The 12,614-nt window shown below is 41.0% G+C and overlaps 1 protein-coding gene across 1 annotated transcript; it reads right to left on the bottom strand.

Annotated features, from left to right (window-relative positions):
* Positions 1-4,995: 4,995 nt before the first annotated feature.
* LOC137478323 (heterochromatin-associated protein MENT-like) lies at positions 4,996-12,614 on the bottom strand. The gene is made up of 8 exons (XM_068198100.1): positions 12,523-12,614; positions 11,137-11,313; positions 10,707-10,793; positions 10,198-10,335; positions 9,546-9,663; positions 8,707-8,849; positions 7,442-7,609; positions 4,996-6,404 (listed from the first exon to the last, which is right to left on the bottom strand). Exons 2-8 carry the CDS (start codon positions 11,302-11,304, stop codon positions 5,994-5,996), a joined length of 1,233 nt encoding a protein of 410 aa, XP_068054201.1. The 5' UTR covers positions 11,305-11,313; positions 12,523-12,614; the 3' UTR covers positions 4,996-5,993.

The raw sequence follows: 12,614 nt of genomic DNA, 5'->3' as shown, positions 1-12,614 counted from the left end.
TTTTCTCTCTATCACCTGCTTTCAGAGACCTCCTCATTTCAAGGTCACTTGAATGTGAGGTCACAACACTGGAGATTGGCCCACAAAAAAGTAGGAATTGCAGAAAATAATTCAACAGTGAAATAATTCTACAGCTTCCTTTTCTCTATACTCTGCCAACTGGGGAAATTAATAGAAACTGATCTCAAAGCTATGGCTAAAAGGGAATATTGAAATAGCCTGTTGATCTCATTGATCCTCTTGTTAAATTTGAGGGGAAGCATCTAAATACTTGTAGACCTCAGGTCACATAAAGCCCTTATTTTGTACAAGCATATTTTGCATTTTTGCTTTTTTTTTTTAAGAAAACACATCACAAAGGAAGTTCAGAAGGTATTTACACAGTCGCCTAAAATAAGTGGTGAAATAAGAGTGAATGCTGGGCTCATTTGAACTGGTAGATGTTGTTTTGAAAGACTTCTGGTCCTAGCAAAGTCAGTGAAGGTGCTTTAGATACCTACATTGTACTGAGCTTACTATCTCTCTCTGATGGACTTAGGGAGTTTAAATCGTCCACCAAAAGCTGAAAAGCTACTTGGAAACTCTGCTTGTAATGATTTCTTTTACTGAAACTGTCATATAAGAGCAGGGAGCGAAAACAGGAGAATGTGTAAAACTGGATATCAGCAAAGGTGTAATGTAAGATGTACAAAAAGGTTTTACTTTAAACCCGTGTAATTCTGATCTCAGTCTGTGTAACTCAGATTAAATTGTATTGATAAATTTCATTTGTGATGATGATCTGTCTTTTCTGCTACATTCAACCTTAGTAAAGAATGGCCCCTGCTGACCAGTATGGCACATGCAGAGTAAACAAATTACCTGCATGCTGTCAACCTATATAGAAAAGTAGGAAGTTCATCTTCAGTATGAAGTTCATCTTTTGAACAAGGATTATATTTTAGTGCTTTAATACACTTAAAATCTGACTGCTGCATATGTCATGAAAGGTTTCAAGAGAGATATGTGTGCCTTCCTTTCTTCATACCTTTTGTTTTTAAGTGTAGTTTTTGTGTCTTGCATGTTCATCTTATTTTCTTGCTTCAGAAATGTATTAGGCAATTTTGTATTTACTTATGAGCTTAAGAAATGTTTCTTCTGTGTATCTTAATATGCTGTAGTTTGTTTTTTAGATAAATTCATACAAAAACAAAAAAAAGCAACCAGTTAGTGGTACTACAAGCTACAAAGATTGGCCAAAAATGCAGGAAAATTAAGAAAGGGTTCCCAAACTGTGTAGACACTCTTTGTGGTATATACTAGCTGCTGCAAGATCCTGTTTAGTAAGAGACATTGGAGTTACACAAGAGAACACATTAGCCAAAGAGGTGCTCTTGGTTTTGCAGTGCCAGATGTAAACAGTGAGAGCAAATAGTGAATTGATGCAGACAGAATGGTAAAAAAAAAGGTTTCACTGCATCACAATGCCTGACCTATTGACTTCAAGTGGATTGACCTTTGACAAATGGTCATAAAAAAAGTTTTTTTGATAAAATCAGTCATTTTCCTCTGGCATACTGAAGAAGAAATTTGGTCTTTTTTGAAGCCATATTTCATTCCTATCTGGCTCAGCAGGGAGGTTGTATCTTTCTGCCTGACTGATTACCATATTCATGTATCTGTACCTTGTAAATGATCCACTCTGAGTAGGCCTTTTGGGCATTTGTTGAAGATGAGGTCTCTTGCAGTTATTGCTAGTAATAAGCAGCAGAATTTAAAATCAGTGTTAGACTAACTCTAATTATGGATTTTTGCTCTGCAAAAAATCCTATTCAGCTATATTGCCTAGGAAGAAAATGAGGCCAAGCATCACATCTGTTGCAATAGAACTATAAAGGCAGGACTATAAATGACACCTGAAAAGTGGGGTTCTTGTGCCTGTTTCTGTTGACAAAATAAAACCTTGAAAATATGGATGCATTTGCATTGTAGTTAGAAAGCAGTAGGGGTTTATATGTCCTTGTCTTGTAAACTAACAGTACACCAACACTGTAAATTTTCTTGGCTTTATTAATGTAACCTATGTCTACCATTTCTGCTTTTCATTAGTTCTATCTACCACAGAGGTGCCAGGGATTATTTTATGAGTCTAAGATTGGTACTGGAACACAAAACCCCCACTTTTCATTGTAGGATAAACTAAAAGCATGTTAATATGCTGCATTTTGACAAGTGTGGAATCACTAGGTGACAAGCAGTCCATGCTCACAACATCTTTGTGTTGAGGCTTGCTCTACCAGTTTCCATTAAGTACTTCTTTCTTTAGTTTTCAAAGTTACTGTGACTTTTCAAAGAGGAGTTTGTGGACCATAAGTTGCAAATTTTGATGATCCAGAACAAGGCTTCTTGAAAACAGTTATTTGGAAATGCAAACGCGCTGTTACTTGACTAATGCCTTACAGGATGTAACAAAGAAGGTACCAGGCTCTTCTCAGAGGTTCCCATGAGTTTTGCATGGCCTGTTTTTTGGTAGCAAGGGGACCACGAAGGTGGTTGCTGAGAGAAGCTGCCAGAAGCTTCCACCATGTCCAGCAGAGCCATTCTCTTATGGCTCTGAAGATGGACATGCTGATGGCCAAAGCTGAGAGAGGTTGGTAACACCTCTGTGGTAACATATTTAAGAAGAAAATCAAAACGAAGTGCACACAGGTTTTTTTCTATCCAGACAAGAGGAGGAGGTGAAAACATGTGAGGGAAACAACATGGAGACACCAAGGTCAGTGCAGAAGGAGGGGCAGGAGGTGCTTCAGGCGCTGGAGCTGAAATTCCCCTGGAGGCCGTGGTGAGACCATGGTGAAACAGCTGTGCCCCTGCAGCCTGTGGGGATCCACGGGGGATGCAGAGATCCACCCTCAGCCCGTGGGGGAGGTGCTCATGCTGGAGTGAGTGGATGCCTGGAGGAGGCTGTGATCCTGTGGGAGACTGGGTGGAGAGAGGAGGCCCCTGCTTCCAGGTTGGAGCAACCTGTCCTTGGAGGACTGCACCCCATGGAAAGAGAGAGACCCACGTTGCAGCAGTTTTGGGAGGATTGCTGCTCATGAGATTGGAGCCATGCTGGAGAAGTTCACAGAGAACTGTCTCCCATGGGAGGGACCCCATGGTCTCACAGGGGAAAGACTTCTCTCCCTGTGCCGTAGAAGAAAACCCCAGGTGATGAACTGACTGAAACTCCCATGCCCCATCTCCCTGCACTGTTGATGGGAAGGAGGGGGGGGGGGTTGGGGGAAGAAAAGGTGTTTAAGGGCTTACTGTATTTCCTATTATCCTCCTCTGATTTAGTTTGTAATAAATTCACTTAGTACCTCTAAGGCAAGCCTGTTTTGCCCTTGGAGTGTTTTCTCACAGTCCTTATCTCAATTAATGAACCCTTTGTCAATTTTTTTTACCTCTTCTCTGCCCATCTGTGGCAGGGGAAGGTGAGTGAGTGACTTTCATGGGTGCCTGGTGTTTGGCCAGTGTCAAACCACAACAGATGACAAGAGGCAATGGGCACAGACTGATAACATGAAGTTCAATCGGAACATAAGAGAGGATGAAGATGGTCTCTTATGAGGATGGTCAAACACTGGCACAGTTTGCCGAGAGAGCCTATGTATCCTCCCTTGGTGGAGACAGGTATTCAAAATCCAACTGGATATTGCCCTGTGCAACCAGCTTCAGTTTAGCCTGTTTGCATAGTGGGTGGGACCAGATGATCTCAAATAGCCACTTCTGCCCTGACAATTCTCTGTTTCTGGAAGGGTTAGCCTGACCTGAGACCCAGATGCTGGTTACCATGACAATAATGCAGGGAAGCACAAATGAAGCAGCACTATTGTTGCTTGCAGTAGATGACCTCTGCAGCCCTGGATGGCTTCCTTTTCTTCTCTTTCACACTTTTCACTTGTATTCCAAGTGGAATACAAGTGGAATACACTGGAATGTGTACTCTTCAAGGAAAGCTGAGACTGGGAGTGGCTTGGTAGCCAACCCAGCCTATTTGACCTTTTGCATCTCTTGCCAGCTGGCAGTCAGCTGGCAGTCACTGTGCTATAGTTCCTCTGAGAGGCTCAGAGATTCTGTTTTCACTCTTCTTGGTTTTCACAGCCTTCACTTACATGGTCTTCCACACCTAAAGAACAAACTTCTCAGTAAAGCTGAGTCAATAGCACACATCTGGGCTGCACTGGGGTAGGCCCTGAGGGACAGACAACTAAATCCTGAGCTGTGGCTTACAGACAAGGGAGGGCATTGATTTTAGAAGCAGTACTTTGTACAGGGAAGAAGATGCGGATATCGTTTGTTGAAGGGAGATGTAGTTCCAAATAGAATGCCTTCTGGAGAGGTGGAGTGAGTTGTAATTATAGGTGGTGTAATTTTGTTGAGAGTAGATGCTTTTACGGTACCTCCCTCCTGCATTCAGATCCTGTTTTCTTACGTAATGTTCTCTGACACATAGTTGAACTACTACAATGGCTACAAAACTTTATACTATTCCTTATGGCCACAGGAATAGCACAACTGCTGCCCTCCCATGCTGTCAGAGGGAACTGATGCTGCCAGTACAGCATGGCTTGTTCATTATTGTACATGGGTAAGAGGGATGTGTGGAAAGTTCATTTTTTTCACGTTGCTTGCTCACACTTGAACATAGGCAAAAGGGGTATTTGGAAGGTGCTGTTCTGGGCCATAGCCTCTGGTCAGACTCCTTATTTCTTGTGTGTTGTGAAAGGTATGTTTGTAAATGCCTAGGATGACATGCAGAATAACAGTGTTTGGAGTCCTATTTGAAACCTAGTGAAAATAAGACACCAGTGTGTTAAAGTTTCTCAGCTTTGTCAATTGGGATGGTGCGGTAGTTGATTTGGAATGACAAGAATGGAAACATGCTCCAGCTGTGCAGAGTGCAGGATGCTATAAAAGAACCAAGTTACTCAGTGTCTTGAATAACACAAACACAACTCCATTTATTTTTTTAAATGCAGCTCATGGTAAAATAATAAGTACAGCATCAATCAAAATCAAAATTTCACTGGTGTTTCTGTCAATACCACGAATATCTTTGCTGAGATACACTCACAAGGTACAAATCAAACATTGGTAAATATTACAGGTGTCAAGGAAGCTTTGCAGGTATTAACCAGGAAACAGGTATAATTAAGTAAAATTAAAAAGAGGAAGCAGATTTAAATTCTAACAAGTTTAGATTGCATATCAATAAAAGATGGCAAGAAGGCCATCCTGATAGTTTTCTTAGCATTTTTGCTGGTTAATATTAAGGGTTGGACAATTTTCCCTCATAGTCTTACATTTTCAGGAAACTGAAAGAGCAGGAGAGATTGAATGTGATGTGCCTATACACATGTGGTGAGACAGGATGGTAAGGTGCATTCTGAGATTATTCTGGATTTGTACTAAATTTTGTTAATTTCCAACAGTCATTGAAATTTTAAATTGAGGTTATGAAATAGCATTGTAGTACAAATACAGATTTCTCAGTGAGGAAAAGAGAGCAAAAGAGAGCATACAGATTTTTACAAGTTTGTGGGGTTTTTTTCGGGGTTCTTTTTTCTCTCTTTGAGAGTTGAGAGAATGAACTGCATTTCCCTTGAAGTCAGCATTTGACATAGGGCTAGATGATGGCCTGTGTGCAGAAAGATTTGAAGACTCCACCTTACTTTTAAACAACAAAGCCAGAAGAGCAGATTTGATAAAAGGGAGCAAAACTGTGTGCTTTTTTTCCTGTTTAGGACTGTCTCGTTAGGACAATAGAAAGGAGCAGTAGAGGGGTGTTCTTTGATGGCTCAGGATGGTTTCTCTTTGCTGCCTTCTTTGAGGGGGGTTGGGTGTAAGGAAAAGAACAGGCACTTCAGTACAGGTGGCCGCATGGCTTAAGGTTGAGATTTTAGCACCGCAGTTCACATTTTTTCCATTGAACAATGCACCTTGGTTGCTGTCTGAGAGCAAGTAGTAATTCATTCTAGAGGAGAGCAGAATCTACCAAAAAAGAGGATGCTCTTGGACTTGTTGTGTCTGATGAAGAAGTAGAAAGGGTGGTCAACCCTAAATTTCAGAACATGGCTAATATATGCAGTTTTTTCCTCTATAATGACAGCAGTAGCAGCAGCTGCCTCAGTGCCCTTCTCATCAACTGCAACAAAAGACTTGTGGAAAACTTTGGAGATCATTACATCATTCTCAGTCATTCCACTGAAATCAGCATTGCTGCTGAAGGCATTGTGCATTCCCATCCTGATCAGATTATCGCTGAGGTCATATCTCTCTTCCATTTTGAATTTAGGTAGGTGCAGATCCACAATAGTCTCGGTCATCTTCTTGGAATCAGTCCATTCAGACAGCTTCTCATATGTCAGCTCTCTTTCCAGCTATCATTTAAGAAAGAGAAGGAATTGAGTGTTTGCAGGGAAAACAATTAATTAACTATTAATTAATCAATTTTATGGCAATGCAAGGAATTAAACATTTTAAATAGCAAATGTTACATTTAGCTGAAAGCATGAAATAGAAATTGGTTTTACTGATGACCAGAGACAAGGAACACAACAAATATTTGAGTCTTAATGCTGCAAAGTTTTAAGCACTGCCCTTTCCAAATTCATTGCAAAAGGGAGATGGGAAGGGCATTCAACAGCTGCTATCCCCCATGGTAGTTCTTTCCTCTTTTTTAATTCAGTCCTGATGTGACTAAAATTGCTGTGTGGCACATGGTTTGATCCAGTTCTATAAAAACAGGTGTTAAAATTATTGCATATATTTCCTTGACAGCTTTGAAACAAAGTGCTTCTGGCAAAGTCTTTCACTACCACTCTGTGTCCTGGGCACTATGCCACCAGGGTTCAGCTCAGATCAAATGACGGAAAACAATGAATGGTATAGACTCCAAGAATTTAACAATCTTGGAGTTATAGTAACTACAGTAGGAGATCTCATTATTGTAGCAAATGCAGTCTCACCAAAATCCTAGTTTTTCATCGAGCAGACAAATGGTGGGAGGGGAGAGGGGGAAAAAGAGTGAGAACAATATGGAAATAAACCTCCAGGCCATGGAGAAAAGGTGTCATCTCAGGAACAGCCTGTGACTTCTTGGTGGTGTCTCTCCTGAACGTGTGAGGAAGGGAGATTTAACCCTTACAGATCATGTAAAATTGGGTGTCAGTCAAGGGGGCTGTTGAAGAGCTGAGCATCTGATTATGCACAGTGTTGCCTGTCTTCAGTTCCTACCAAACTAAGGGCACTCAGCATGGAAGAACTTTCTTGAGATTAGATAAGTATTAAGGAAAATTAATTCAGCTAGCGGAGGAGGTCAAACAGCATGATAGCATGTCCTCAGAAAGGGAGATATTATTGTCAGCCTGCCCTTCTTTTTTTTTAAAGACTGAGCAGTAATAGAAAATGGTTGTACCTGTTCGAGACCCGTACTGTTGTCTTTGATGTCATCAGGAAGGAGGATGAACATACTGAGTTCACGTTTCACATATGGCAACTCAATCATTTTGAAATTCATTGTTTCCATGATGAGAACTGGAAATGTTTTTCTGATGTACATCATCTTCACAGGCTTAGTCTTGTTCTGGAAAGTATTTTTTTATAAGTAAGAAATCATTATTTGAATGGAAGGGTGATAATGTCTCAGTGCAGTGCAAGGAGAGGAAATTTTATGAGAAGCTTTTAAAACAGTGATTTATCATCTATTTTCCAAAGCTTTTCTTGACTGGACAACATTGCTTATCTTGGTGTCTGTCCCAAAGCTTTTGTAGGGGGCTGAACAGAGATATTTTTCTCTTCTCCCCAAAAAAATGCCTAAAGAGGAAGAGACTTAGAAATGTCTGCAAGGATTAAGGGCATGGAGAAGGCGTAGAATATGGCCTTACAACACTCTGGCAGAAAAACAGCTGTGGTTTAAGAGGATGAGTGTTGTGCAGCTAATCAGCGGTCTCCTCTCTCTGAGGAGATAAAAGGTGACCAGCTGATTGATTGAGAAAATATAACGCTAGTGTGAGAGCAAAAGTGAGAGCAGAAGGGCTCATGATGAGAGGAGTTCCTGGGAAGCAGTCAGGTTGTCAGGAGTATGCAACTTCTATTAACATCTGTCTTCCTTCATTCAAGGAAGCAGACCGTGTGTACATGCTAATCATAGGGTACACTTTGTGGAAGTTGCACAGAGTTCTTTAACTGTTAATTCATTAACATCTCTTCTGGATTCACGCCATTAACATTGCTTCTAGCCTCACGCAGCCATGCACCAGTTCAGGGCACCCTGTTGCAGCTGTGTTTGAGCAGGAATGATTGTGCCCAGCCTGGTTGCACAGTGCAGAGCCTGGTGCTGTACTCATCCATGACATGCCATGTAGTTCCTATCCATGAAGCCTGGACTCTCAAAATCATGTTTTTACAATTTAGTCAATTTTAGCACTGCTTTACTGAAAGGTTTTAAATGTCTGTAGTGATTTTGGAAACAGTAGCTGTTATCTGGAGCTCACTAACATTTACCTGAGCACATCCTAATGTTTCAGTGAGCTGAGAACTTACAGATTTTGCTGCAACCAGCTTTTCATAGGGTCTAGTTTCCACAGGGCTACCTAAAAGACTTATGAAATGGAAAGATTTCAGCAATAGCTGTTGTGACCAGGTTGTTTACAGTAAGAAGGATACTAAGGAGGAACTTACCTTGCTTAGTCGGAAGGGTTGCAGCTCTGTATATTCTGCCTTAAATTTCGCTTCCCATTCTGCCTTGAAGTAAATGGCATTTATCAGGATCAGCTTGGTGGTGTTTGTCACATCTCGTGGACTCAGCAAATTCTTGATTTTGCCTTTTGAAAGCACAAGAGTCAGGTTTCAACCCAGCACAGCACAGTGAGGACATTTGGATGAGTTTTTGTTTTAGTTCAGCTTCTTAGTAAAAACATGCCTCGATGCCCTGCTTCCTGAAATGCACCCCTGACATAAATCGATGCAATTCTTTACACTCTCCAAAGCTGTTTCCTGACCTGTCCTCCTGACTGACAGGGATTTACTCCTTCTTCCAAAACTGTCTCAGCTTCATGGCAAGCAGCTAGAAGCAGAAAGCTTCACTGACTGGTTACACCAGGCTGAAGGAGGAGCCCCTCTGCCCAGTGCAGGGTGGTACAGCAGGGCAGGCATCCCCCACTGTCCTGGATCACTCTGGTAGGCAGAGGTGTCTATCCCCTCTGTCTGCTTTGCCAGTGGTGTCTGGGTGCAGCACCAGGGCACAGTTGTGCCTGAGGACCAGCTGCTGCAGAGCACAGTGGAGTCAAAGGGAATATCCTCAGGGGGCTCAATGAGGTCCAGATCAGGTGTTTGGAGCTGCTTAAGTGTGCTGCTCTTTCTCTGTCCTCCCACCATATCTCTGCCCACTGCCCACATCCACATTGGAAGGCATGACCTGGCTCCTGCAGTAGCACCTGGGGAAGCAAGGGCACTTGCCCAAAGAAATGGCAGACTGACTTTGTGGGAGAGTAATGGTGTTGGGATTGAGCCCAGCTTACCCTCAGTTTGTTTTTCAACCCAGGTGTTGATTTCCTTTCCTGACTGTTCTGGTGCTGTCTTAAAGTTAACCTTCTGTGGCTCGGCTTTGTAGTAGTTCTTACTGAGCTGTATGTATGTCTGAAAAATAACAAAAAAGTGAGCAAAAAAGTTTGGTACTAGAGAAATATACTATTTTTAGTTCCCAAAAGAAGGTGTTAGCTCTTATACTTGATAGATTCTTGGATCTAGAGGACTGCAGGATCTTGATTGTTACTTTGTGCTGGACTGTGGGTTAACAAGTGAGAAATAACAATAGAACAGAAATTTCACATCTTTTGTTCCAAGGTTTATCTGGAGAAATGAGGAAGGCTGTGTGCATCCTATGGATGTGCTTATCTTAATTTCTCATTTACAATTTTATATATTGGGGGTTCCAATACTAATGGCACATATAATGTGAAATATTGTAGGGATCTACAACACAGTCAAAGGGCAATGCATCCTTAAATTCTGTGAGCAGACTGAACTGGTATTTTCCAGTTAATCACTGGAGTCCAGAGCTCCTACTCACAGTATTGAAGGTCAGCTTCCAACCTGTTCTATTAATGGCAAGTAATAAAAAAGAGAAATATTTTTGCACCTTTTCTTCCTCTTCCCTGAGATTTAACTTACAGGCAATAATAGGAAGGTTTTTTCCATGTAAATGCGGTTGGCACTTTTCAGGGAGTAGGTGCTTCTGGGTTTGTTGATGGCAGTCAGGAGCTTCTTGAAGCCAGAATGGATATCTGCAGCTTGCTTGTTCTCAGGATCCTTGGAAAAAGAAACCAAACATTCAGCAATTTCATTAGTGCATGAAGCTTTCAAAACATGCTAAGCAATGTGTATAGGAGAGGGATTTGGGTTCCTCTTCCTTACTTTTTATTTTCTCATGTTTACCATCACTGAAAATTGGCAGAGCTCTGTTCATGACTGGATTAACTGAATTGTCATATAACAAACCTTCCAGACTATCCCAGTGACTCATCCTTTCAGCTTCTGAGAGTCTGAGTGAGTGAAAGGAACTGAACATCATTTGTACTTTAAAGAGAAGTGCAGACAATAAATGCTGGACTCCTAAATCTGTATCTGGACATTTTGATTCTGCAGGTTCTTTATCATGGAATTTCAGTTCAAATAGTTACCAATTTTCTTCTCTTTGGTCTCCCCCGAGAAGGTCTGGCCACAGAAGAAGAAGCTTCAGCTCTTGCTCCCACAGTGAAATGAAGGACCTGCAAGCAGAGTTTTCAAAGATAAGAAATAGGCATGAAGGACCTTGTGAAACTTAAAGTCAAATGGGGATCAGATGGTTGTCATGTTTCTCTCATTGTGATAACTCACTATGCTATCTGCTGCTTAGGTGATGAGTCAAAAGGATGCTGAAGCTGTAGTGACAATAAATCCCATGGAATAACAATGAATAGCACCATCCCCCTCCCAGACCACCAACACTGTGCTCTTATCTACATACTGCAAGGCAGAACTCCCTTCCACCACTGTTTCTCCCAACAATAGGAATGTGTTTGTGCAAATCCAAATGATTCTCCCCACGATAATAGTACAAAAGTAACCTACCTCTGCCATCTCAGTTGCTGTAGTTCCTTTTGCTCCCAGGTATGTCAGAGCCAGAGCAGCTGATATGCTCCAAGGGGAAAAGAAAATGTTTTTTCCCTTGTTGTTCTCATTCAACTTGTTGAAAAGATCAATGGTAAATTTGCCAACTGATGTGGAGACCACTTCCATTTCTACAACCTGGAAAAAGCCAACAGACAGAATTGTACTATTTGAATGTTTAAATTTTTGTAAATTTTCATACACAGTACCCCTTAGTGAGAAATGTTGCATGTGCAAGACAATCCATTTAAAACTAATAGCATAGTTGTATGTTTATCTTCCACACAGATACTGTTTGTCACCTGTTAGCACCACCAATTTCTTTTCGTTTTTTTCCCTCTTTTATACAGCTGCAGTTTTCTTTGTGATTCTTTCTGCCTTTGATTTCCAAAGATGTGTAGATTTTTAACCTCTGTATTTCTTTTCCTTTTTGTCCTTAACTAATGATTTATCAAAGCAATGTTCCCAGGGGAATTTATATGCATTTTTTAGTGCATTGGTTCACAACATGTTTGAGTTTCCCACTACTACATTTGGATCTGTATAGAATTGACAGCTGATACTGAGAAAGGATTTAGGCATAATTTTTAGGCTCATTTGCTTTTCCTGGCCAGCGACCTATTGTGAGTAGTTTCATGAACAGCAAATCAGTTTATTTCATTTAGACTTGCGCAGCTTATTCATTGTGTGTACCTACCACCCCTTCTGTATGTTTCAGCAATTTTATTTTCCCCAAAAACTGTCAGATGCCTTGAGGTTATGAGTGCTCCAGGCTTTAAGGTATCTACCCAGTAATAGCTGCCTCATGTAATTTACCACTCAAGAGACCAGAAATGCTTACATTATTATTGTTGTTGTTGTTGTTGTTGTTGAATCTATGGAATGGAGCAACAAAAATTGTGGGGCAATCTTTGATGTTTGCAGGTATTTATGAAGGGTTTGGTTTCCAAACAACTACATTCTTTCTGGCAGTCAGTATGCCTTCAGGACCATGTCTGTACCACAGAGTGATTTTCTTTCCTTGGAGAACACAACCAAGAGAACATCAGGATGGGAATTTCTGTTTTCAGCTATTGAATACTCCTTCGAGTCTCTGGCCTGATAATGTGCAGTGCTGTGCCTTCACCTTAAGTACAGAATTCTTTTATCAAAATGAAGATTTTACTTGTAATGCAGTCACTGCCCTAAGAAAACTTCCCTGCTTGTAAATAATTCTTCCCCAAATTAGCAGTTTTCCATAGGCTTACAGCATTATTTTCTCTAATGGTTGACATTTAGAAAAACACAAGTCACAAACTGCTTGTTAAAGACACCATAAAATTTACTTAAATTGATTTAAATACTTACCTTTAGTCCCGTGAGAGAGAAGACTTAGGTCTTGTCCTCAGTCAGGTTCTGCATTTGTGTATTAAGCAAGTTTCCCTTTCCTTTTTATCTAC

Source organism: Anomalospiza imberbis, chromosome 1, assembly GCF_031753505.1.
Source record: "Anomalospiza imberbis isolate Cuckoo-Finch-1a 21T00152 chromosome 1, ASM3175350v1, whole genome shotgun sequence".
NCBI lineage: Eukaryota > Metazoa > Chordata > Aves > Passeriformes > Viduidae > Anomalospiza > Anomalospiza imberbis.
This window is presented reverse-complemented; position numbering and strand designations above follow the sequence as displayed.

What these genes read in the sequence shown, in the direction of transcription:
- LOC137478323 (XM_068198100.1), bottom strand. Translation starts at nt 11,304, where the DNA reads ATGGAAGTGGTCTCCACATCAGTTGGCAAATTTACCATTGATCTTTTC. An exon ending in CAGCAACTGAGATGGCAGAG is followed by an intron (nt 10,794 to 11,136) that starts GTAGGTTACTTT and finishes CTCTGCTTGCAG; the next exon opens with GTCCTTCATTTCACTGTGGG. An exon ending in GACCAAAGAGAAGAAAATTG is followed by an intron (nt 10,336 to 10,706) that starts GTAACTATTTGA and finishes TCTTTTTCCAAG; the next exon opens with GATCCTGAGAACAAGCAAGC.